Source organism: Polypterus senegalus, chromosome 11, assembly GCF_016835505.1.
Source record: "Polypterus senegalus isolate Bchr_013 chromosome 11, ASM1683550v1, whole genome shotgun sequence".
NCBI lineage: Eukaryota > Metazoa > Chordata > Cladistia > Polypteriformes > Polypteridae > Polypterus > Polypterus senegalus.
Genome location: NC_053164.1, coordinates 51,010,940 through 51,038,592, shown reverse-complemented (window position 1 = coordinate 51,038,592; position 27,653 = coordinate 51,010,940). Strand labels below are relative to the sequence as shown.

The window sequence follows — 27,653 nt, the reverse complement described above, 5'->3', positions numbered from 1 at the left end:
TTGAAAAAATGTATTAGTTAAGTTTAAAGAATTGGGTTGCAACATGAGTTTCAAAATTCAAATTTTGGATTTGCATTTGGAATTTTTTCCTGAAAATCTTGGAGTGGTGACTGAAAAGCAGGATGAAAGATTCCATCAGGATATCAAGGACATGGAAAGAAGGTACGAGGGATGCTGGAGTGTCAGTATGATGGTGGACTACTGCTGGGTAATTCATAGGAACCTACCACAAAAAGTGTACAAAAGACAGGCTACCAAACAAGGTTTTGGATCAAAAAAACTATGCAAGAAATGACAAAAACTAGAGATGTCATATGTGAGTCAACGGATATGAATTGTTTCTTTCTTCAAATATATATTTAAACATATTAGATTAACTAAATATTTTATATTGATTTAAAACAACTGTATACAGTACATACTAAATTATATAACTTTCAAATGTGTATTAATAATAATATGCAAACAATAATAATAATAATAATATTTTTTTTACATTTATATAGTACTTTTCTCACTATTCAAAGTGCTCTCCATGCAGGGTGGACCCAGGACATGAACCCATGCTCTCCTTACTGCAAGGCAGCAGCATAAAATCTTTTCAATTTTGTACTTAAATGTGACATTATGGAAACATAGTTTTTTTATTGTGTTCATGAATGTAAATCAGAATAACTTTACAATGAGAACAATTTTTATGAGTTTAAATTGCCCAAATACTTAAATTATGCTTTTTTTTATATTATTACAATTATAAATAAGTTATATAGTAAGGTGTTATGTGTACTGTGTGAAAATCTCCATACTACAAAAAAGACACAGCAGCACTACAGAAGGTCCAGAGAAAACCAACTAAGTTGATTCTAAGACTGCAAGATATGAGTTGTGAAGAAAGACGGAAGGACTTTTCTGTATAGTGGATCTCGGTACTACGTTAAATTAAGTAACTCAACAACGACACAGACAGAAAGTTGATAAGGGCAAACTTCACACATACTGTATCTGTGGCAGTTTTCCTTCACACTGAGCAACAGGCCCATTAAATAAATTACCAGGTAGTATGGTAGACAGTTGTACTTAAAAAGACTTAAAGCTCGACTTAGGAACAGGACTAGGTGGGTCAATAAAACGGTTGATTGTGGATTGTGTACCAACCAGAGTAACAGTAAAGCCTCTTCTACTGTAAATGCCGGGGCTCTTGCTGCTGTGCTGTTTACCACGCTACAGAAGTGTCCCCGTTTGGGACTTTAAAAATCTGGTCACCCTAGTAAAGGATCAACAACTTTCTCCAGCGACAACACTGCGTCATTGTAAGCGCCTCGAGCACTTTAAAATGCCTTGTTTGATATCAGTTGCACGCAGGCCGTGTCTCACTGGATTTAGAAAACGTGCTTGTTGCCTCCTGACCATAAAACGGCACACCTCGCCGGGAAACGTATTGGCATGTAGGCGAAATTAAGTAAACAAGAACACAGCCAATCCCAACCCGTACCTTGAGTGCAGACTTCTGCGTGCCGCTTTTAATTTGTGCTTGTCACGTGAGGGCGGCTTCTGCTTTTCCTTTTGTCATGGTCCCTCCCTAACTCACTGACGCATCTTAAATACAGTTGAAGCTTCTTCTTCCCTTTTTGATTCCTTACCTCCTCCCGATAATTTCGGATAGTCTGCCATGTACATCTGTCGAGTCCTGCTCGCGGCGTTAGTGGCAGCTGCCGCGGGCACAGCGACACTCAATACGCGCCCAGTGATTGGTGAGTGAGGTCGAGAAACAGCGCCGTGGTTTTGCAATCATAAGCCTGGTCGGCGGCGTGGTGTTCGCATAGCCTGTTTGGAGTCAGAAGAGCGTAGCATTTCAGCTTATACACTTACAAATGTAACCTTTTAAAACTTGAGCAAACCTAACCGTTCTGCCGCAATAACGTGATAATTGCACTGTATCGTCTGCGAGTAGTGTTATCCAGAATGATCGTAATTCGTGTATCGAACGTGGTATGGCTGCTGTGATTTATTTAATCAGGTATACGGTACATTTAAATGTCTTAACTCTTCACCTTGCAGTGGTTCGCCGTTTCCTTTCATACGAATCAGTGCAGATGTGGCCCAGAGCAGAGGAGAGGACAGCACTTATGGGCAAAAACAGCTATACGTTATGATAACCCATAACGATTTAAACAGCTGCAGCTTTCTAGTTTATGTTTGAACGTTAGGTTATTCTTGACAACCCCAATTTCCTACCACAGCTACATTCTAAATCGTGCCATTCTGTGCAATTTACCGTGATGGACATGTGTCCGTTCACGGGACTCTAATTCAGTTTCGTTTAATACAGTATGGGTTAGGATGTGGTTCCCATGCTGTGTCAGCATACAGGATTTCAAAGGTTAAAAAATAATGTAAAGTGGTTCAAGTGCAAAGCAGGTTAATTCATACTGTAAATAATTAACTTTAATAACAGTGAATAACAAGGTTAAAAAAGGTAACATGATAACTTCAAAAACATTTATGCCAAATAGAACTGTTCTGTTGTTACCATCCATTCATTCTGAAATAAAGAATTGCAGGAGCCAGAGCACATCTCAACTGCATCTGTTGAAATGCAGGCATGAGCCGGGCTAGTGATAATGCTGAGTACACACTGTAGTTTATTTAGCCTCATAGTAGCATGTATGACTATTACAAAGGTGCAAGTTTTCGCTTTCAGGAAATACTTCAAATTAGAATCTCACAAGAATAAAACAACTTGTACAGATGTCAAGTCATTCAATATTCTTACATCTTTATTATAATTCCAGAATCCAAGTGAAGTAGAAGGAAACATGTCAGCAACAAATGTAATTTATACTGAAACCCCTTTTCACCTTCCTGTATTGTCAACTATGAAGTTTCAGAATGCTACAGAGAGCTTAGGTTTGGCAGTTGTTTTATGCAGTTGTAATTATACACTTCTCACTCTGGAAATACAAAGTTGCGTCTGTTGTGCTGAATTTTGAAGTGCAATTGGCTAGTCAATTGTTGATTTTTGTAAGATTTGTATAAACGTTTCAATAGCATATATAAGGTGTGACCAACACAGTTTATGTTTTTAATGGAAATCCCATTTCTTATCATATAGAGGAAGTGGTAACCACTTTGTTCTCCATGGAATGTGCCATAGTTATTTTCTTCTCAGTTTCATGTGATGAAGGGAATCCACATAATTTCAGAAGTATTAACAGAAATGTTGATGTTGAGGAACAGAAATTACATATAAATTAATGCAATAACATATTTTTGCCCTCAATGTTGACCTGACATATCCTACCCAATCCAGAATTTGCATTGGTTTCAAAGATATAAGTGCTGTTAGGTTGTTTGATGTATAATTGTCTCCAGTGTGCTCTGGAATGAGCCTGCTGCTCATTTTTGTGTGGAAATCTCTTTATATCTGTACAAATATTTCTTCAGATACACTTGTTTTTCTTTAAACTTACAAAAAATGTATGATTTAGGTTCATAGGTGACTTTAAGTTGCACAAGTATGAATATGAGTATGCATGAGTATGTCGTTAGAGCAATACCATCCTGTCCTGTGTTGTTTTCTTTCTTGTGCTTAATGCTTTAGCTGCTTAAAGCCTTCAGTTTAATTAAGACTATCTGAAAATGAACGAATGGAGGAGCATTTCATACAAAAATATTTTTTACCTAAACCTAACATGCTAATTATGTTTTAATGAGAAACTTAGTAGTATGTTAGCAGATACATTTTCCAGAAAAATAAAAAAAATACTTTTTAAAAACCAAGCTTATATTAAGTTAAAAAGTGTACTTGAAAGTAAAAAATAAGTCTCTCAAAAGTATTTTTTAATATATATTATTTTCAACTTTTTAGTCTTGGGTTTGTTTTAGTATAATTTTGTAATCAATACAGTATTTTAATACTTTCTTTATTTTTATCTGTTACTAGTGCCATCTATTGGTGAAATATTGAACTATTGAAAAACATCCGAAAATTTCATTTCTTAATTAACATGGATTAATTGATCAATTAGTGAAACTGATTATTGATTCATGTATTGTCATCGGAAGTGAGTAAGTGTGAAAAATTTGGACAATAGGAAGTGGATTGAATATCGATTACAAGATTTGTACCAGACAACAAACAGATGAAGTTAAAATAAGCGTGGTAATAATAACAGATAATAATAAAACAATAAAAAAGATATTTTGACCCCTCATATTACTATTTGACCCTTCATATTAACATAACAGTTCTCTTTGGTTATGTGTATCTGAAATTTGCATACATTTTCATTCATTCTTCAAGATATCTGAAAATTAAGGCAAGATTGTTGATGTTACTTTTTTTCAGATCTTCTTTAACTGCTTCACTTATGGACATTCCCACTTTTATACCACAGGCATTCCAGCGTACTTGTGATCATCCTGCTAAAGGCAGTTTTTTAACCTAGGATTTAGATTTTTAGAATTCAGAAGTTAATTTTCTTGCACTAGTTGCCTCTACTTTGCTTTCTGCATTGTCCTTACAATTGAGATAACACTGAAAAGTTCCCCAGTCTCCACTGGGTAGAAGTATTTCCACAGTGTGTTACTACTACCACACCATGTTTTGCTGGAAGGACTGTGTTAGGTGGAACATGAGGCAGTATTATGTACTTTGTATAAAGCATGACTTAAAAGTTATTTTTAGCCTCATAGGACCATAAAGCCTTTTCCACATCTTGGTTTGATTGTTCATCACTGGGCAGAAGGACCAAATGTGTTTAATATTTTTATTGTGAATTGACAGTACTGTATGTCAAATGATTTCTATTTTTTCAGTCTGTGATAAAGATTCAAAGCAGCAAAAACTGAAAATTATTACAAGCTCAAAGTATTTTTTTCTATTTTGCAAGATGTATTATCAACTTTTATTCTGCAGCTTTTACGCTTTACACATTTTTCTGGACAACTTTGCTTTTAATCAGTTATCTGAAATACTCTCTTTTTGTAAAAGGAAGCCCGATTTTTTATTGTACAAACAGGAAACTGTGACCAGAGGATACGGTCTCATTGCAGTACTTGGTGTACACCTGTTTTGAGTGTGTCTAGCCATTATTAATTTAGTCTGTTGAAATATGCTGCCTCATTGCTCCAGAGTCTAGTGTCACTGCCTAGGTGGTGTTTACAAATTCTCCCTGTGTGGAAAACTCAGGTTTTCCTCTCATATCCTAAAGATGTGCCTGTTAGGTTAACTGGCAACTCTAAAGTGGTCCCGTTTAGGTTTATGTGCATGAATGTAACCATCAATGTACCCAGTATGGCATCCTTTACCGGGTTAGCTCTGGCTGTGCTTCATTCTTTTAGGATATGTTTTGACCTAATGTTTTGGAATTATGATGAGGAAATACTCATATATGATGAGGAAGTTGCTTTTTAAAATGTATATGTATTTTTTGACTTTTGTAAAAAAAAATTTAGGAAGCTCATAAATGTAACTGAAAGAATAGTAAGATGTTCAAAAAAAGGTAATGTTTTGTTTTTGTTAATTTTTGTAATATATTTTGTAATTTCTGTTAATAATACTGTTTTTGTTAATTTTTTAATTTTTAGTGATCATTTTGTTTTGTAATTATGTTAGTTGTTTCATGAACAGTCATCTTCTGACATCCCACAAAAATCCACATCCCTGCCTCAGCAGGTGTCATTCTGGTCTTGGGCATTCATTGGCCTTCATCATTATTCATACACCGAACCCTCTGAAAGGTCAAAAGAAAAATTAAAGGTAGAAGTAAATCCAAGCCTGTCTTTCATATTTAGTTCTACTGTAATAGCATTATTGCTGTAACACTGAACTTTTGTTTTTGAAAAGTTGTATGGCCTCTGACATATGTATATGACAAAAGTCTGTCCTCCATGTAAATGTTACACTTTGAGAATAGGTTTAAAACCCAAAATCTCTCAGAAGTGCTACAGTTCCTATTAATACATCCCCAGAACAATTCATTTGCTGTTCCTCTTTTAGGAATCTTGACACAGGAGACGGTAGATGATGACTTGAAGCCCTTTGGAAAAGCCTACATTCCAGCTTCCTATGTAAAGTTTGTGGAATCAGCTGGGTCCAGAGTTGCTCCAATAAAGTGAGTAATACACAGGCTATTGTTGGTGAAACTTTGGGATTCGTACCATGATGAAGACAGGCTACTAGTTGATGAAGATATATATGTTTTCTTAAAACCAAATATATGGTGAGTGATTCAACTCCAGAGAACACAACCCAATGTTATAAATGTCACTTTGTAACTAAAAAATAAATTAACTTAGTTGAACAATCTCAATATGATTAATAAATTTAATTAATGATTTAAATATAAAGAGAATGCTTACCTTTGGTTTTGTGGAGTTCACCATTCATCATCACCCTTGATTAGTTGCATATCAATGACAGAAATGTTGTATTTTCATATAAGCAGAAATGTCACAGATTTCAGTATTACTAGGGTAGTGTCTTTTACATTTACATTTAACATTTCGTATATGGATGGGGCATTTGAAACCTACATGGGTGCATTCAACATGGAGTTTTCATGATCGCCCCATGTTTGTGTGGGCTTCCTCCACAGAAAAACCATAAACCAATGATGCAAAATCAGTTGTATTTAATATATTTCTTCATATTTAGCCAATGTTTGAGTTATCAATCATTCTGTTCTGCACATTTTCTGACATGGAAGGAAACTGGTGTTCTCAGGGGAAAAAACACAAACACACTGAACAAGCAGATTCCATTCAGAAACCGACTGAAACTGTAAGATAGCAGCTAATGTGCCAAACTTACTCTAACTGGAAAATGTCAAATTTCATGTATTTTTTGTAGATACATGCAGTAACTCAGTCCTGGAAAAGGAAGTTTTAATGTTTTACAGCTTAATTAACTGTTAACTAACAAGGGAGTAAAAATTCTTACAGAACTAGTCCTCTGCTCCTCATGTGGTACCAATCTTTGGTAATTTTCTTAATCAAGTAAAAGACACACTGTTGGATAAACAGTCTAAATCTGAGAACAGCAATATAATTAAGCTTATATTCCTTTTATAATTAAGATTTTAATAAAAAACAGGAGTTGTCCTTTGCTTAAATGGTTAAATGGTAAAGAAAATGTCAAGAAGTGATACCCAGGGGAGCATTTGTAAATCTTTAATGAAGATGTTGCTTCCCCACAGGTTGTCTAATTATGCAGTATTGATTTCCTTGACTGTTCCAAGGAGAATAAATGACTGCATGGTGCATTCAGGCATTTGCTAACCATAACTAACAGTAAATAACTAGAAAGTTAAAAAAGTGCTAGTTTTATAAAATGTCAACATTATTATTGTACAAAATTTTGTATTTTCTTGCAGATTGAATTTGACATATGTGGAATATGAAGAAATTTTCAATTCCATTAATGGGTAAGAGATGTGCAATTTGATATATTTGTTTGCATATTGGTAATTTTGAATTTTTCAGTTGGATGACTATTTTTTCTCAAATGTGTTTAATTCTGAAAAATATTCAGAGAGACTGTGAATATTGTGGTTATTGTTATCTGACAATTTTTTAAGAAGTGTTTAATTTGATCTATACTTGAAAATAACAAGGCTGAGTGAAAAAAGCCTGTACATGTACATTACTGTCTGTTTGCTGCCACCTAGTGTATGTCAGTACAAAATATCATTGTGTTGCTGAATTCCCAAAGTATATTTGACAATATAGTATTTCAGTTAGATGTGCAAAGAATATACATAGAAAAATTGTAGAAAACGTAATCATTTTAAAATGAATATATGAAAATACATTCCTTTGTAAGCTGTGTTAATTCCAAATGTTATTCTGGAGCAAGCCCATGTGAATGTCCATGAGAACATCATGGATTCCTTGTCTGTTTTTCTGTATTTGAAAAATCGCTCTGAGCTTTATTTCTCCTTCTTTTAAGCATTTCTTTAATTTGGAAGTGCAGCCTTTTAAACCTGAATGGAAATTCTCTTGAATTTTAAATAGCCCCAGTATGAGAAGTGGTGGGTTTATGAGTGAGTGTGCCTCATAATTGAGTGCCTGTAAACAACTGTAAGAGAGCTGTGAGTTACTAAGAATTTCAATAATGCTGTGCAGTGGTACTTTACGTATTTTGCCTCCTGTGTCTTATTAGATTGATTCTCCTTGTGCTATATGTCGTGTGGAATCTTAATATGCAAACAAATTTATACCTTTTTGAAAAATGAATTGAGGTACAAGCTCATGCTGGTATGCTAGTATAAATTTTATCACGTATAAATTTGGCACGGTGTTGATTTTTTTTTTTTTTTTATCATTTCTTATTATTTCAGTTTGATGCTAATTGGTGGTTCAGTCAACTTACAAACTTCAGATTTTGCCAAAGCAGCAAACATTTTCTATAAACTTGCATTGCAGGTATAGTATTTAATAATTTAAATGAATACTATATAAGTAAACAAAATTAATATCACTGTCATCAATAATCAATCCATTCATATTTTGGACCTGTTAATGATCTGTTTAGGAATTTTGAACATCTGCAAACAACTCTTCTCCATTCCATCTAATCCTGGGTCAAGATAGTATCTTTACACTGTAGTTTATAAACATTTTTAGTGAAGGACATTCCTATAGTTTTGTCATAATAATTGTAAATAAAAAATGTTTTGTACAGTTACAACCATGTTTTTAAATTAATAAACTTTAGTTGTAGTATATACAGACATTTAATGCATTTCATGTTACTTAATCCAGGTGTAAAACTATGATTTAACATTGAGAAATGTTGGTACTCTTTACGTTGAAAGTAGCAAAAATGGTGTGTTGACTCCACTATATGATAATGGTAGTAGAGTGCAGCACTCATGAAAGTACAGCAGTATATAACAAAAAGTAAGCAGACAAAGTAACTAGTTTTGTCTATAATATGTTAATAAACAATAGAGAATAAGGTTAAACTGAGTATAGAAACATTCTGTTATTTAATTAACATATTACAAGATAAATCTATTGAAGTATTTAATTTGTTAATAATTGTTTCAAGTCTGAAATCTCTTCAAAATGTAAACCAAGAAAATTTCCAGGTTAATCATAACAAAAATTCATTTGTGCTTGTTTATACATGTATATTAGAACAATCCAGTGAGGATTGGTAGCTCACATATATAACAGTGCTAGGTAAGGGAATTGAGATCATGAATACCATACATGCCTGATCTGTCAGCTGCCAGACTGAGTTTCCCAGAATATTTGACCATCTTTGTTCTGTGGCATCCGGCCGGGGCTAGAGCCCGGCCGGGACGCACAGGAGGACCGGAGGAGGGCTTGTGCCTCCTCCAGACCGCGAGGGGGCGTCCGCCCTGGTTATGTTGAGGGCCTCGGGTAAAGGGCTTGGAAGCCCAGCCCTGTAGGGACCCGTGGCCACTGCCAGGCGGCGCCCCGGTGCCTGTAGAAGTCTGGAGCCCAGCACTTCCGCCACACCAGGAAATGCTGAGGGGAAGAAGACAGGGGACACCCGGAGGGCTTCCGGGTGCGCAGCCAGCATTTTCGCCATACTGGGTGTGTCTTTTGAGTGCTGGGAAGCAACTGGAGCCCATCCGGGTTCCTATTTAAGGGGCCGCCTCCCTCCAGTCATTGGTGGATGTCGGGTGGAAGTGGACAGAGCTGGAGAGAGGATTGGAGGTGGCCAGGAAAAAGGCACAAGGACTGTGAGGCCTGGACATTTGGGGGAACGCTGCAGAAGGCACTGGGAAGTGCACTAAAGTAAAACCTTGTAAATATTGCAAATAAAAGTGTGTTGGGTGCAAAAGCGATGTCTGTCTGTCTGTGTCCGGGCCAGCGTTCACAGTTCATACATGCCTTGACTTATTTTTATTTATGAAAGGATATACTGACAGTTTTCTTGAGACTTAGAATTTGTATTTTGTTCCCTGTTTAATCATTGTTCTTATTCACATAATCTAGTGGTGTCAGGGAGCCACGGTCCATCTTGGTAGAGATGAACTCAAAGAAGTACCCACATGTATGTCACATTGTTTCAGTGTAGTCATTCATTTACATAGCCAGCTGCACTCATTGAAATTAAGTTTAGTAATGTCTGCTGACCTAACAGTATGTTATGGGACTGAGTGGAGCAAACAGGTAAAGGGTAACATTTTTTCAATTGTCCCTTTCAGGGATTGTGTGCTGCACACGCTGGCAAAAAAGTACTGGTCTCCTGCAAGTCAGCCTTGGCCTCATACTTAAATATTTTTCCAAATTCTGTATGTAGGGACCCTGTGATGGTACCTGTCTGCCAGTAGGCCTTGTTTGCCTCTTACCAGCATTCCATAGCTTATCTCTTGTACTAAGTTGGTGTAATATACAGTATCTGTGGTGTTTGCATGGTTCTCACATCCTAGAATAGTATGCTGAGCTTGCTCTCTGAGTGCCACTTTCTTTCTCTTCCTTTTGAACCCTAGAGTACTCATCTCCTCATACCACATGTAATGGGGTAGTCAGTCCCCTAGCAGCCCCTATCTTAACACGTTGGTATTCTGAGGTTCTCTGTTATTGCCAGACTGAAACTTTTTGTTGCAGTTTCTGGCAGTATTTTTCATTCAGTATTTTCCGCGTTTCATATTTGAACATAATTCCAAAGTACTTTCTTTTTATAGAACAGAGGACAAGTGATAGTATGCTTAAATTATGAGTGCAAGAAGGATAAGTTAAGGTTACTTAGACTCCCACAGTGAACCACGAGAGGGAAATTTCACATGTAATGGAGGGAAGGGAAAACAGAGAGAATGTCATGTGAAATGTAGCAATGTTAAAAAGAAGCATTTAAGAATAGTGCAGTTGGTATTAAATATCATATAGTTTATGGAAGTGTAACAGTTCTGAACAATAAAAAGGAATTTGTGGAAGTATTGTAATAAATTATAAATTGACTGTTTTTCATTTTGTTGTCATTGGTACAGTAATAATTAGAAAAAGCTAAGTTCTTCTCAGTCTCAATCAGTCTTTATTTATGTTGCATTCTACATGAAAAATGCTACATAAAAAAGGCAAGAAGTAGAAACTGAGATGCAACCATAAATAATATAATAAAACTAAATACAGAAACCTTAAGACAAAGATTAAATAAAGGCCAAACTAAAAAAGATATGTTTTAAGATTGCATTTAAAAGTAACCATAGATTGTGATAGCCTCAGTTGCTAGAGCAACCTGTTCCACTAGCAAGGGCCATAAAACCTATAAGTAGCCTCCTCATAAGTCTTCATTCTTACCCTTGGGGCAAATAAAAGTTGCAAGACAGAGGATCAGAGTAATCTATCAGGAATGTATTTCTTGAGCACACTGAAAATGTAAGAGAGTGCAAGGCCATTAACTAAATTTAAATGATTTTTAAAACAATATTTAATTTAGCCAAAATACAGATCTTAAAACAAGAATAATATGTTCTCTCTTTGTGAAGTTAGAAAGAAAATGTGCTGCTGAATTCTGGACTAACTAAAATTTGCCCTGAGCATTCTTAGGCAGGCTAGGCAAAGGAGAGTTATAACAGTTAAGTTTAATGAAAATGGAAGTATGAACCTGATTTATTAGCGTCTGCAAAATGAAGAAAATGTTGAATGTTGTAACATTGTTTTTTAAAATAAAAAATGCAAACCTAGTTACTTGACTGATGTGGGTCTCCAGGCATAAGGAAGGATCTTAGATTTTTAACTGGATTATGATACGAGGGACGTTCAAAAAGTTTACGCACTTTTTTCAATTATTTATTAAGAATTTCAAAAACAAACTTTGTAGAAAAAAAAACTTTGTGATCCAATTTTCCCAATCACATGACAATCTCAGACACGACCAATTACTACTTACTCTTCATGCTTTCACTGTTTCCAATGAAAATACAGAAGTGCGGAAACTTTTTGAACGTCCCTTGTATATAAGAGCATTGAATTGGGGACTGAAAAATTCCATCTGTGGTTTAGTTACAGTAATTAGTACTTCAGTTCTGTCTATTTAATTGTAGGAAATCTTGGTTTATCCATCAGTAATGTCATTAATGCAGACTAGTACTAGTACTAGTTTTGGAATAGTACTAAAATTTCCACTTTGGTACGGATACCAGCTTTTGGACCTGAGTACTAAGGCAAATATCTGATAGCCCACAAACTGCCGCATTTCACTCCAGTCTCCTCCAGTGCACTGCACAAACACATCTCCCTGCTTTGTCTTTTAAACTTACCATTTACTTCCAGTTCCACAAGTACTGAACTGCTAATACAGTCCCGTTTTTAATACCTGTATAGCAAACACCCCTACTTTGTACAGAGTAACCATAGAAGAAAAGGCTTCTTTAAGTTCATATTAAAGTACAGATCACTGATATCATTAACAGGAACAGTTTGGTGCTATGACAGACATGAAAACTAGACTGAAATTTCTTTACAATGTTGGTCGTGTCAATATTATTATACAATTGTGTGAGAACCAATGTCTGTCATGAAGAGTTGTTACTTGCACTTTCAATTACAGTGTTGTGTGTTTATCTTTCTGCTCTTGTAGTGTGTTTTTATAGTACAAGCCTTCTTCATTTGACATATCATCAAAACTCTAAAAAAGATAAAGTTAAGCTAAACTGTTACACATTTTAGATTTAGTTTAGGCTCACTGTCCACAGATACTGGGCTTTACAGTATGTATGATTTTTACTTAGATATAGTATCTCTTATGATGATCAAAAGTGCACTTATTTACAAAACACAGATTATGTGGCTGCTTCAGAAAGTTTGAAACTTTTTTTAAACTTGACTGGTTGGACCTTTGTAAGTAGTTTCCATGTTCATTCCTCAAAAAACTCTTTTGTACTGCAGTCCATTTGAATAATTGGTATATCTAAATACTGTATGCCTGCTGTAAGCAGTGTAAGTAAGTATGTTGCTTCCTGTGACAATGAATAGAAGACACTTTTAGGACAAACTGCTAACTGATGTAATTGAAGCAGAACTTTTGACACCTTTAAAAATCATCTGTAGAAGATGTTGGGATAGCCAGACTAGTAGCTAGCCAAATGAACTTGATAGATTTAATAGTCTCCCATTGTTTGTCAAACTTCTTATTTTCATAATAACAGATTAATATATTTATATACATATGTGAGCAGCACAATGGCACAGTGGTAGCGCTGTTGCCTCCCAGTAAGGAGACCAGGGTTTGCATTCTAGATCCTCCCTGTGTGGAGTTACATGTTCTCCCCTTGTCTGTATGGGTCTCCTCCAGGTGTTCCGGTTTCCTCCCATAGTCCAAAGACATGTAAATTGGTTATGCTACATTGGCCCTAATGTGTGTTTGGGGTGTGTGTGAGTGTGTGTGTATGTGTTCGCCATGCATTGAACTGGCACCCTGTCTAGGGTTTGTTCCTGCCATGTGCCCTATGCTAGCTGGGATCAGCTCCAGCACCCCTTGTAACCCTGTTTAGGACTAAGCAGTTTAGAAAATAGCTGACAGACTGATTGATATACATGTGTGGTCTATTGTAATAAATACTACATCCATCCATAATCGAACCTACGTCATCCAGTTCAAGAACCAGGATAGTTTTAGGCACAGGGTAGGATCTAACCCTGCACTGGTGTCAGTTCATTGGAAGGATATATAATGACATTATGCTATTGTAAAAATACCACAAGTCCCCTTTGGGACTTGGGGACAAGAGGCCCTCTTTATCTCCTACTTGATTGAACCAAAACAATTAATACTTGAAACTGTGTACATTGCTAGTTCTAGAGTAGATGGTCTCTAAAACTGAAATTATTGATTTCAACTGATTTCAGTGTTATAGGTCAATCAGAAAAAAAGTACCAAAGTATCATAGCTAAACACAACTAAGCCCATGTAAATAATGCTTTAACATTCCTATTTTAATTATCTTCTCTGATAGTACTAATTAAAGCACTGCTTCTCTTCGGTGGTTTTAGGTAGCTGCAGCATTTGAAAGATTTCATGTTATCTGGTCTAATGAAACCAAATCCGTTGTTTTATTGAACTTCTTGCATAATTAGATTCCTTAATTTCCCTAATTATGTTCTTATCCTGAAGATTCAAAATCAATGATAACATTAGAATTATATGAATTCTCCAGATATATTTGTGAAAGCTGTTGCTTAACGATGGATGGAAAGCAAGTTGAATTACTTTTTTTTAAAATGCTTGACAGAAGGTGATAAAAAGCTTTATTTATTTTGCCAAAAGAGATTATTTTAGAAGTAAAATTGCCTGTTTGGTAGGTAAGTTAAAATACTCTAAATTCAGTAGTTTTCCTGTGGAAATGATGAAAGGGCCAGACTTCATGGGGGACAAGCTCATACCCTGTGGTATACTGTTAGAATCTGAGTTCAAAGTGCTAAACTTATTGACCTTTGTTATCTAATTCAATTGGTCTCCATAGTTGTAAAGCCCTGGTGCATTTCAGGAGGACTATTTGAATGACTATTTAATCTAATTGATCAGTGTGTTTATAATGTCACTCTAGATGAAGGTTGGAGCTGGTTGCTGTAACTTCCTGATTTTCTAATGGTAATGGTTGTATTTGTCTTATGCTCCCCAGGCCAATGACAAAGGGGACTATTTCCCAATTTGGGGAACTTGCCTTGGTTTTCAACTTTTGACTGTGCTTGTAGCAGATGAAAACCTACTGACTTATACTCCATTGGAAAACAAATCAGTGCCTCTCAATTTTTCTCAAGGTAAGGATGAAAAGTATAATAATACCAAAGAAACTAAGAGTCCTTAGCAGTTTTGCAATACAAAACACCTACAGTTTTAGTATCATCTGCTTGTGCCATCCTTGAGTTTGAAAAAAAAATACCAACAACTTATATATTTACAGTATTTCAGAATATCTTATTTTTCTATCAACACACACACACAAAGGATGAAAAAAGAGGAATTTGTCTCTAACACCAAAGAAGACAGTAAACATCTGTTTGTTCCTTGTGCAGTTTACAGTGTGCCAGTCTAACGTCTGAGAAGGTTTATCTACTTACTCACCTCCACCAAACTTAGTTCAGAGTCCTTTCCTCTCTAACAGATAATTATTTCTTGATTCACAATCCACCTGTACATTTTCTGATCTATAGTTAGGAGAAGCCATTTATTCACTTATTTAGCAATTTAGGTGTCACTTTTTATGGGAGGTATTTTCTGCAAAAAGGAAATGAACATTAAAATCATAAAATGAAAATGCAATCTCTGTTTTGCAATTTCATTTTCAAAGTCTACACTCAAGAATGCTGCAAAAATTAAAAATAAAATGAAATAACACCATTTGCAATTTCATTTTCAAAGTGTACGTGCAAGAATTTTGCAAAAATAAAAATCAAAGAAACTGCAAAAATGAATATATTGTTTTCAGGTTGTTCAATTAAGGAAGGAAATAAAATTCAGACTGATCTTGTTTGATAATTTTTTGTTCATTCATAATTTTAAACTTGATGCTTATCTCTGAGTATAGTTTTTAGTTTAGCCCAGTACTTGCTATCATTCACTGGTCCTTTACTGAAATAGTTAATAGGGTATTTCCCTGTATCCGTAATATCCTGATTTTGGATATAATTTTAAACTGCAACTTGATTACTAACTTATTTTGTCACCAGCAGGCCTCTAGCCTTAACTTTCCACTTTGTTTATATTAAATCTGACATTTGGTTGGTTCTTGAAATTGCAAGACCAGCATTGCCCTTCCATAAAAACTGCAGACCAAATGAAAAGGCTAAACAACATTTCAGAAATTAGGCCCTGACCTTGCCTAGAACACCTTTATGGGTTCACACAATAGTTCTCTTTTTCACTTGCTTTTTTGGAGTTATTTTCTTATCTGTGTTGATACTAATTGAAATAATAACTGCAAAATGAGACAATAAGAGAAAGCATGTGTCTGTCTTATGCAAACTTATAGTATCCAAGAAACTAAGAAGGTAGCTTACTTGCTTATCAGACATCTACTATATGCTAAAACAGTCTATGTTTCATTTAACTATCACCTCTTAAGATTGGCAGGTTATTGCTGTAAAGATGCCTTTTATACTTTTACTCTTATAGTTTGTTTTTAATTAGGTAGCTTGGTTTTCCTTCTGGGGTGGCACGATGGCACAGTGGGTAGCGCTGCTGCCTCGCAGTTAGGAGACCCGGGTTCACTTCCTGGGTCCTCCCTGCGTGGAGTTTGCATGTTCTCCCTGTGTCTGCATGGGTTTCCTCCAGGTGCTCCGGTTTCCTCCCACAGTCCAAAGGCATGCAGGCGCATTGGCGATCCTAAATTGGCCCTAGTGTGTGCTTGATGTGTATGTGTGCCCTGCAGTGGGGTTTGTTTCCTACCTTGTGCCCTGTGTGGATGGTTTTCCTTCCAGTATATAACTAGAAATATTAAGCTACAAAGGCTTTATTGCTTTATTGTCTTAAGTATAAATGTTATCTAAAAAGAGTATTTCCTAAAAGTATTCATGAAACTTTGGTTCTGTCATTTGTTTTAGCTTTTGAAAATGGCTCAGTAAAGAAAGAGCACCCCCAGTGACAATGAAATTTGTTTGGACTTTAAACATTGGTATTATTTACTGATTCCCATTATTAATTCACTTCCTTTTCTAAAACAATTAAAGGGTAATAACTAAATGAGGAAATTAAAATTACACGAAAAATGGAAGATAATGTATTAGTTTTCTGCATACCTCTTTTAGAGAAGTAAAGTGTATACTTTTGTGCATTTTAGACTTCACATGTAAACAAAGACTAGGTCATGTAACTGGGTAAGCAATTCAGTTAACTGCAGGACTTTATGTCTAAAGTATTTGCTACAAAAACCAGCAGCCACAAGAGTACTTAGGAAGCAGGTCTAAATATCCCTCAATTAGATCAGGTCTCCAGGTTACCCCCAGCCTACCCTACGCCCATGACAGCTTTAATCCCGATTTAAAGGTAGTAAATCTCTAAAACTCCTGCTGTGCCAACTCTAATGAAATAATTTGACACAAAGCTCTCTAGAACCTGGACATGAGATAGAGTCTTCATTTCTTGCACGGTTATTCTCAGTATGTCTCTCAGATTTTTCAAGTAGCCATGCACTGTCTGTAATCTGGATCACAATATTATCCATGGATTCTTAGACAACTTTCACCCTGATTTTTATTTGTTTTGTCAGGGACAAAGTCTTTTTGTATATGCTTATGTGAACTCCCCATATCCCAGGATTTTCATGTTACACTACCCTTATCCTTCATATTCATCAACCTGTGGCAAGACAGAAATAAAAAAGTATGCATTACCTCCTATTGTGATGCAATAGTGCCCCATCTTCAGTTGATTTTTTGAGCAGAAAGATAGATAGATAGATAGATAGATAGATAGATAGATTTAAATTTGCTTTTTACAGTAGTTAAATAAATTAATATCATATTATGAAAATAAATACACCAGATTGATGAAAAGATAAGGAAGGCCCAGACTTTGCTAATCATGCAAAGAGCAGTCACACTCACAATGAGGCATTATAAATGCATATTGCCATTGGTATAAAGGTTTTTTTACACACTTCTGATGAATAATTAATTGAAAGTATTCAACATGAGTTTGTCAGGTAGAAGATATGCAGCATAGTTCATTCTCTCCTTTGCTACTACCTCCAGTGAGTTAAGTATGTGTCTCATAACTGAGCCTGCCTTCCTAATCATCTTGTTTATTCAGTGCGCCACTCTTGAAGTGATTTTACTATTCCAGCACTTTAGAAAATCTCACTGGTCATCACAGAGTTATAGGGTATGCGAAAGATGTTACCACCCAAATTAAAGGAATGCAATCTCCTACAAAAAGAGTCTGCTCTGCCCTTTCTTGTAAATAGTAGTTGCTTTTTGTTAAAAGACAATTCCAGCCTGTCGTTGATATGGATCCCCAAGTTCTTCTGGCAGTGCATCACCTTCACATCCACTCACTGAATAGTGAACAGACATGTGGTCTCTTTGGTGTGGCAAAAGTCAATAATTGGTTCTCTGGTTTTGCTGTATTTAAGATGCAGACAATTCTTCAGCATCAAAAAAATCAAAGTTTTTTACATGACTCATAATCTCTGTCTCATCACATTTATCAGTACAACCTATTAGTTCAGAATAGTTTTAGATTGGTAATAAAATTTTGAATTTGGTATCGACATTTGTACCTCGGTACCAGTACCAAATGGTTCTGTCTCCCTGGTGCATGCCACTGCTCTAGATAGCATACAGTGTGAGTTGATGCAATAGGGAGACCCTTGGAAGTCTTGATATTGAATCAAAACAATGGGAGGTCCCCATTGCATTGAAGCAAGGTGGGGTTCCTCCATGAAGTAGTCTCTAACACATTGAATCAATCAATGGGAAAGGTGGGGTTGTCCCTCAAGAAGTCTCAAACACATTGAAACTTATGGTTGTATAAAGCATGTTTCCCCAGCAACTCTACCGAGTGTCAGTGAGAAGGTTAGAGAGTAAAATTGACTTTTACATTCTGTACTGAAAATCCTGAAATGCTGGTAGCATACCATTTTTAATTTTGGGTTTACCGTTACTTATCCAGTACTGGTATACCACACAATGCCAGTGCAGAATCTTCACAGATTTTTTGCAAGTGACATGACCCAGTGTTATACTTATAGCCTGAGGTGTACAGAGTGAACAGATAAGGAAACAGTCCTGTCAGAATTAACAACAGTTTTGTTTTGGCTTTAGCATGTATGTTGATTTAACAAACAAGAACAAGTTGTCATGTAATTTGTTACAAATTTCACAGAAGCAAACTCTAACAGAGTAGTAGTTGGAACTCTTCTCTTATATTACAGAAGCACTGCACCAGTATTTTAAAGGAGATGAGAGGGCATTTCTCTCACATCCTAATGCAAGCTGTCTGGAAGGCAATGGAACATTTCTTTCTATTGCATAATAATAATTTCAGTTAATAATACTGTTGCTGGGCCATTCTAATAATAAGGCTGCATACTGTAACTTTACAATAGGTTTAAGGAAATATGAATACACACTACCTTTACATTATCAGGATTGGGTTACACTATTTTTATAATTTCACTTTTATAAAACCACTGAAAATATTTTGAAAAAGTTGAAGATTTAAAATTTCTGACTTCTTTGCAATTATTTGTAAATAAAGAGCAATCTGCAGTGCCTCTAATGCAAGTCCTAAAAATGTATCTGATGTAAAATTCTGATTTTATACTAATGAAATTAAAGTAAAATACATCTAATCAGTAGCATCTATTATGTCATTACTGTAAGGTGTTGGATTTTATTTTTTAGACTGGCCAGTTTCTACATGGATGATGCACTTTTTACTGGGTCTTTTTCTCTATGTGTTCAGATCTTTTTCTTACATCTTAATAGATATACATACAGGGGTGGTTTCCTGCCTCTTATTTCTTGTTACAGTCCTGAAATAAAAAAGTCCAGTCTTATGGTACAGAGTGAAATTAAATTTAATGTTTCTTTGATTGTTTAAGTAAGTTTACTTTTTCTAACAAACTGTCTCAGATGCACCAAGCGTACCCTAACAGCACTGAGTGCCAAGGCAAGAACCTATCCTGAACTGGGGAGGCAGTCCATTGTAGGACACACTGAGTCATAAAGGGTCACAGTAAAGTGGTCAGTCTGTGTAACCCACATGTCTTTGGAGTGTGTTAGAAATCTAGAATATTCAGGAGGAAAATTTAGATATGAAAAGAATGTTTCAAATCCATATGGATGCTTCCCAAAATTGGATTTGAATCCAAGATTTTGGTGCTTTGAGACAGAATAGATATTGCTACCACCAATACACACTGTCCTTTAAATCTTTATTTTACACAGACTACACATATCTTCATTAAAGCTATAAACTTTATTAATTAAACACATACATCAGACCGATTAAGGGAGTGCTTGCATGGAAAATCTGCAGCCCAAATGGCCCTGGAGCGAGGCTGAGTACCTTTATTTATGACTGTAGTGCATGTTGTGGTTGTTTCTATTTGGTGCCTGCAGATGGCAATAGAAAGTTGTTTTCTGACTTAAATCAAGGTAAAGAGATTTTATATAAGTCTTTATTTCTTCACCTTGATATATACTATATACATTTTAATATATTTTTTTTCATTTCACAAGTTTTTTTTTTAATTGTATATTCAATATTTTTTGACGCCTGTACTATTATTTGTATTATCTGATGTTTGCTTCTTATTTTGCTTTTTTAAGGTGCTTCAAATTTTGTGAAATTGAACTTTATGTTTTACTTTGCTTCATATGTGTTAAATGTCTAGATATATTTATTTCACACAACAGTTAGGTGTTTTTTTTGGAGATTATTAAGAAAATATTAACATTACATGAAAAGTTAACTGAGTAGTATAAATAGATGTATCAGTGCATTTTTTTACAGTTAGTGTTCTAATGTTGAGCTGTCAATGCATTTTGTTTCCAGTTAATGTTCTATTTTAACCTGCCTCTGTTTATAGAGTCATGTGATGAATTTATATTGTAGTAGCAGATGCAGGTTTAAAATGGAGATAAATTATGTCAAGTCAGTAGCAGTATCTAAGAAATGTTTATTAGGCTTATATTGTGATTTGTAACATTGACAAGAAGCTAGCTGTTGGTGAACATTAAAAAATGGTTTCAATATCCCTGACCTTTGATTTTTTCTTTGTTTGCTCCAGCGGCTTATATCAGTCGTATGTTTAGAAACTTTACACCAGAGTTGATGAAGGCTTTGTCCCAGGAGCCCCTGACGGGAAACTTCCATCACTATGGCATCTCAAAACAGGCAAGTCTTTCCAGTAGAGCCCAGTGGACAATGAAGAAACAAGATACTGAAAGGAAATTCCTTTGTTCTGTATTGTTCAAAGAAACTGCATTTCTGAAGAAAGAAGCAGCACAGTAAATATTTTGGATATTGCTTTAATGTGTCCAATTTGCATTGTAACAACTTACAATGAAATGTTTTAAATTTGTCAAAAGCAATGACTACCAAAGATATGAGAGGGCTTTAACCTTTTAAATTAAGAGTATGAATTTAGATTTAGATGTTATTCAGGTAAAGGATTAACGGTTTGTAAAAATTGGTTGACTGCTTAGTTAGTTATGGAAAAACATATATCACCTCCTTGATAACAGTAATTCATTTACATTCCCATATTTTAAAAATCACATACAGGTATCTCTTATCCTAGAGTTTGAGCCATAATAACAACTTGAACCTTTTTTTTTTTTTTTTAAACATTTTGTCCTGAAATTGTCTAGAAGTGAATTACCTTTCACTTTATAAATTTTTACTTTAATTCAGCTTCCTGGAAAGTGTTACCTATACTAACAACATTTTAGCTGATTTCACATCTAGAACATGTTACAAATAAGTCATCACAACTAATCATCTTGTTTTAGTTACATTGAACCACTGTTTTATTAATGTTAATCCTTCTTGTTTCATAACAGTGTATTATTAACCTACTTCTCAAAAGGAGTTTGTATTTGACTTGTACGACTATTGATTATGACTGTTTAGATTATGCATCAAATTACTTCTGTGCTACAGTGTATTTTCTCCTTGGTTTCCTAAATTCAGTTCCCATTCTATCCCTTTGTTCTTTACATTTCTTTCATAGGCAATCATGTTTCCTATCAAGCTTTTTGGACACTATTTGCACCAGTCTCTTACCAAAATTGAAAATACATGTGCCAAGTTAAAGATTTGCAACTCTAAGGCCTTGTTCACACGGGCGTTAAGTTTTTGGATAAACGAACTTGCTCTGAAAGTCCTAGACGTTTATGTTGCATTTTGTGGTGGCGATCGATTGACTTCTACACCGGCGTTCGTTTGTCTCTGTCTAACGCCAGCCTGCAGCCCAAATTGTAGTTTGTGTGTTAACCTGTGGAGGCAATGTCGGGAACTGGATATGAAAGCCCTTGTCGTTTTATTTGAGGTGCCTCCTTTCAATATGGACCATTTTGCTATGTTAGATATTAATCTCGTAATACGGCGACGTAGGGAGAGAAAAAATCGCCGCTACTGGGTTCATCCTCTGACTGCACAACGTCGGGTTAAAGCAGTGCTTCTCAATTATTTTCTGTCCCCCCCTAGGAAGAAGAAAACATCTCGCGCCCCCCGCGCGACTATAAATAGTATCATTTGTCTATAAAATTTTTTTGAACGCCAAGAACAGGGATGCCTCCTCATTTTGTTCTGTAAAGATTCAGAAATGACTTATTTGAAAAGTGTACACTCATTGTAGAGTGGCACAGCTATTAGCACCACTGTTGGATAGCTCCAGGGATCTAGTATCAGTTGTGGAAAAGTGGAAATTTTGCTCAGATGCATTTATCTGGTTTTCACATCTCAAAGATGCTCCTGTTAAGTACATTTTTGTGAGTATTTGTTAATGCACCATGATGCAATAGTGCCCCATCTTCATTTGATATTTGGAGCAGAAAAATAGATAGATAGATAGATAGATAGATAGATAGATAGATAGATAGATAGATAGATAGATAGATAGATAGATAGATAGATAGATAGATAGATAGATAGATAGATTTGTTTCCTAAGGAAGAATTTGGCTCATTACAGAAGTTCTTTAAACAAATAAATTCATAAATAGATAGATAAATAAAGAAATACACACACACATGTTGGTCACAACACACATTTAAATGATTATAAAGCAAGGCAATTCAAAAGAATGAAAAGTTCTGACTTGGCTGTCACACTCACAGCATTATGCAGACGTGTTGCTGTTACTATAAAGAAGTCCCAATAGTGCATCTTAGTATATAATAACATGCCTAACTTCCTAAGGATTTTCATTAAATGTGGGAGGTGACCTCTAAGGAATTCAGTTCTAGATAATCAATACCTTCACCATTTTTAGAAAGTTTGACCACTTAAGTAATTTCTTCAGTGATGATCTTTCACCATCTGATCTGAGCAAATGATTTCTGAATATCGATGCTTAGGCCTAGAGTTCCTATTAGAAAATATAGGAAACACTTTGGATAAAGTTAATCAACTTAAGTAAGCACTGTAAGAACTTCTGATTTTCTTATTTGATAGATTCAAGATTCCTTTTTGTGTAACTTTCTAATTAAGTGGTATTTTTATTCATGAAAATTTCTGCTTTAAGAATAATCAATTTTTAAAATTGAAAAGGTTTTTCAATGACAAGGTACATGTAATTTTGTTTTGTTTCAATGCTTTGACATTATAACAAATTTTAACTTTTCATAGCAAATGTTGTAGTGAGGGCGGCACGGTGGCGCTGCTGCCTCGAAGTTAGGTTCGCTTCCCGTGTCCTACCTGCGTGGAGTTTGCATGTTCTCCCCGTGTCTGCGTTGTTTTTCTCCGGGCACTCCGGTTTCCTCCCACAGTCCAAAGACATGCCAGTTAGGTAGATTGGTGATTCCAAATTGGCCCTAGTGTGTGTTTGTGTGTGTCCTGCGGTGGGTTGGCACCCTGCCCAGGATTGGTTCCTGCCTTGTGCCCTGTGTTGGCTGGGATTGGCTCCAGCAGAACCCTGTGTTTGGATTCAGTGGGTTGGAAAATGGATGGATGAATGTTGTAGTGAGAAGTCAAGCAAAATTATACCTTTTATTGGCTAACTAACAAGATTACAATATGCAAACTTTCAAGGCAACTCAGGCCCCTTCTTCAGGTACATGTTGTCTGAAGAAGGGGCCTGAGTTGCCTTGAAAGCTTGCATATTGTAAACCTTTTAGTTAGCCAATAAAAGGTATAATTTTGCTTGACTTCTCACTACTGTATATCCATAATGGGTAACACGGTACAATACCCTAGTACTACATATGCAATGTTTAAATTTACCAGTTAAATCTCATATTTTTAAAGTGAAGGATTTTTTTTTTAAAAACTTGTAAATGATGATCACAGTTATAAGAAAACAACTGCTCTTGTGAATGCTCAATTTACATTCAAGATTCTGTCTTATGGTTTTTAAATAATTAACCCTTTATATGTGAGATGGCTCTGTTTTCCTCCCACATGCCACAGATATGTGTGTGTGCATATGTGTGTGTGTGTGTGTGTTAGGTTAACTGGCAACTCTAAATCAGCCTAAAGTCAGTAAGTGTGCCCTTCAATTTATTGGCATCTGTATATGTTTGGTTTTCACCCAGGACCCTGTACTATTGGAATAAATTCATATGATCCTCAGTAAGGTGCTTAGAAAATGGATGAATAAAGATTAATTTGTGCAAAAAAGCAATATGTTTCTAATTACTATTTTGTAACTGTCATAATTCTTCTAATCCAAAGGTCTTTTTTCAAAATAAGAAGTTGGTAAATTTTTTTTCGGATCTCGCTACAAATGTGGCCATGAATGGAGTGGAGTTCGTTTCAGTCATGGAAGGTATTTATTTCTTTTAAAACTTTGAACTTTTGTTGCTCAAATAAAAATACATCGGCAACTAAACTCTATATATAGATTTTGTTACAACTGTAGTTTAAGTGCATGTTGCAATTATAAATACTGTACCATGATCTGATTAATGAATGTAAGTTACAACCTTAGTTTAGCACACTTCTTTATATCCATGAATATGATTTTATTTGATAAATTGATGAGAGACAAGGGTGGATTGCATTCCAGCTGGCCAGGAGGTCCTGAGAAGAAATGGATGAAATGAATAATTGGACGTCCCAGCTAGCATAAGTGATATTCCCTTTTGCAGTCAGCAGGCTGCCATAGTGGAAGGGCAGAGGGAGACTGCCTTCTGAGGAAATGTGTTCCCCCAGTATGTTGGGTGGCAGCATCCCTTTGGTAGACCCACTACTTGTACACCTGCAGTGCAGCGTGGAAGCTGTAGTCCTGACGGGTGGCTCTGTTGGAGTAATTGTGCGCCATAAGGGTTAGCTGCCAGGATAATGCTACGCTGTTTTAGGGAAGTTCCATCTAACCAGGAAGTGCCTCTAGGTAGCAATCTTGTTGCACCAGAAGTACTTCTGAGCTCAGTTTGAAAGGGAACTGCTCTTATCCAGGTAAGTTGTAGTTGGGAGAGAAGAGGGACAACATTGGCCTAGGAAGGAGTGGAGAAGAAAAGAAACAGAATTGTATTTTGTGTGGTGTAAGCAGAAATAGCCTTTAAATTTAACAGTATTTGAACCTGAGACAGTAGCTGGTGAAGTTGTTTCTAAGGTTTGATTGTCTGAGATGCCCCCCAGTTGTCCTACTGTTTATACTGTGATGGGTTGCACATATAGGCAGGATGATAGGAGCACAGGAAATAGGGAAGAGAGGCAACAGACATCACCAGACGCATCTTGGAAAAAAAAACTCACACTGATGATGGAAAAGATGGTCAGCAGGACTAAGTGGAAACCTGGCACAAAGCTTCCCCCCTCACCATGTACAAATTGCCAGATGGCAACACATAGCAACCTTGTTTCCTTTTATAAGGAAAAGAAGAAGTTGAAGATAGTTATGGTGCATGTACCTTTAAATAAATAGGGCGGTCAATGAAATAATGGTAGCATAGGTTACCAGAAGATAGTCTTGAGAGCCTCTATCTCTGCTGCACAATCCTGTTTTAAGGATTACTCTAAAAGTAGTTCTAGAACAGAATATGAATCCAAATAAACACCACTACCTTACCAAGTGTGAGCCTGGAAAATGAGTTGGAGCAAACATTTGATAGGTAGGAGGAAATGTGTGGACAGGACTTAAAGTGAGTAAGAGAGAGGAGAAAAGAGGAAAAAGCTAATGTTATCTCCTGTGGAACTTTTGTGAGTGGTTAAGTGGACGAGTTACCAACTGGATAGACATAGACCAGGCCTGCTAGGGAGGCCCAAAAAGAGAAGAAGAGGAGGATATTTCTCCTTATTACTTTGGTACCTTGCTTACCTTTTATGTATCAACCCTTTCATTAATTTATTTTCTAGCATAATAAGCATCTACAGTATGTTAATTGTTTGGTCTGTTCGACACATTTTGATGTTGGGAACATTACAAGAGTACTATGCATTATCTGGCAATTACATCAAATTGTGCTTAAAATGTATGTTGATGTACACCATTTGAAAATGTCTTTCTTGGCTTTTTTTGTATTGAGGCATAGCATCAAATTGTACAATGTTGATCAATTTTGTCTTTAGGGAAGAAGTATCCTTTCTATGGAGTCCAGTGGCATCCAGAAGTCAGTGCCTTTCAATGGAATGCAGAACTTGCCTTCCCTCACTCCCCAAATGCTATTTGGGTTGCTCATCTTCTTGCAGATTTTTTTATAAATGAAGGTAATGTAATAATTTGAAAATTGGATTCAGAAAAGGAAGCATTACACCTTGCAGTAGAGGGAGAGAAGTGAAGACTTCCAAGTGTTCTTTTCATGAGCTTTGACATTTTACTCAATAAAGAAAAAAGGAACAAATCTGTAGGAAAGATCAGGAGTAAGAGAATTTCAAAGGCATTTATGTTGATGTTTTTCAAGACTCTGTGGGTTAAAGCTTTTTCCTGTTACTGAGCTGAAATTTCTTCAGTGCTACCTGGAATACTTTACATATTTAAATTATCTACTGTAATCAAGAGAGACCAAAGTAACACATTCTAACAAAAGTTTAACAATATAAACTAAGGGGTAGCAGAGGGGTCTATTGGTCTAATTACAGTATACAAGGGTCCTTTAGCTAGCTGATGTTTAAAGTAATCATTTGGGCCTCATACACCATGCATTTATAAAGTTCACTTGCAGACAGAACTGCATTTTTTCACTTAGTAACAAATACTGTTCAACATTTGGTGCTTTATTTGTATAGTTAATCTTTACTCAGAATTTCAATTCAGTTTGTTTGCTTTAAGGCTAATGAAGTTAGTTAAATGTGAGTATTTTATACAGTAATGACAGCATATACAGTATTCATAATCTACAGGACGAGAAGGAAATAAAAGCATTTTAACATGTAACCAGAACAAGATGGTACTTTCTATCAGCTTTTCTTATAATTCTATAGCATTAGTGGAGACAAGTGTCCAGATCCTTAATACTGCTCTTTCATTTTTCTTCTTGCAGCTAGAAAGAATTTTCATCGTTTCTCAGATCCTAAAGCTGAAGAGGCAGCTCTCATTTTTAAGTACATTCCAATGTATGTTGGGAATTTCTCCTTCTACACTCAAATATATTTCTTCTAGAATGTTGAGTAACTTTAAGTCCTACTCACCCATTATATTGCAGAGAATCTGGGATTGTGTTGATAAAGAATAGAGGCATCTAGCTGAAAAGGAGCACAAATGTGTAGCAATGTGACTATGAAAATCTTATAAACATCAATGTCTTTGTATAATGATTTTTTATTCATAATCTTCCTTACAGAGGTGGGAGAATAATGAATTTATACATATCTTCTGGTTGTGAAGTGGCTTACCAGGCACCTTTTATAGAACTGTACTGGTGTAGATATAATTTTATTTTGCTCTACTTCATTAAAGTAATTTTAACTTTTACTACTCACTGTAAGAGTTTTTAAAAAGAAAATGCTCCACATGTGTACAGATTTCAAATTATTCTGAATATAGTTTTGCACATAATGTTTTAAGAGGTGTATTAAAAAATCTTCTATAGGTTTTATTTAAATAAACAGATGCTATAAATAA

The 27,653-nt window shown here is 35.6% G+C and overlaps 1 protein-coding gene across 1 annotated transcript; it reads left to right on the top strand.

Annotated features, from left to right (window-relative positions):
* Positions 1-1,553: 1,553 nt before the first annotated feature.
* LOC120538951 (gamma-glutamyl hydrolase) lies at positions 1,554-27,653 on the top strand. The gene is made up of 9 exons (XM_039768590.1): positions 1,554-1,751; positions 6,002-6,116; positions 7,377-7,427; positions 8,343-8,427; positions 14,604-14,742; positions 20,718-20,824; positions 24,326-24,419; positions 26,162-26,299; positions 27,073-27,653. Exons 1-9 carry the CDS (start codon positions 1,670-1,672, stop codon positions 27,189-27,191), a joined length of 930 nt encoding a protein of 309 aa, XP_039624524.1. The 5' UTR covers positions 1,554-1,669; the 3' UTR covers positions 27,192-27,653.

Coding starts and splice junctions, on each gene's coding strand:
- LOC120538951 (XM_039768590.1), top strand. CDS start 1,670: ATGTACATCTGTCGAGTCCTGCTCGCGGCGTTAGTGGCAGCTGCCGCG. Junction 1,752..6,001: donor CAATACGCGCCCAGTGATTG/GTGAGTGAGGTC, acceptor TTCCTCTTTTAG/GAATCTTGACACAGGAGACG. Junction 8,428..14,603: donor TCTATAAACTTGCATTGCAG/GTATAGTATTTA, acceptor TATGCTCCCCAG/GCCAATGACAAAGGGGACTA.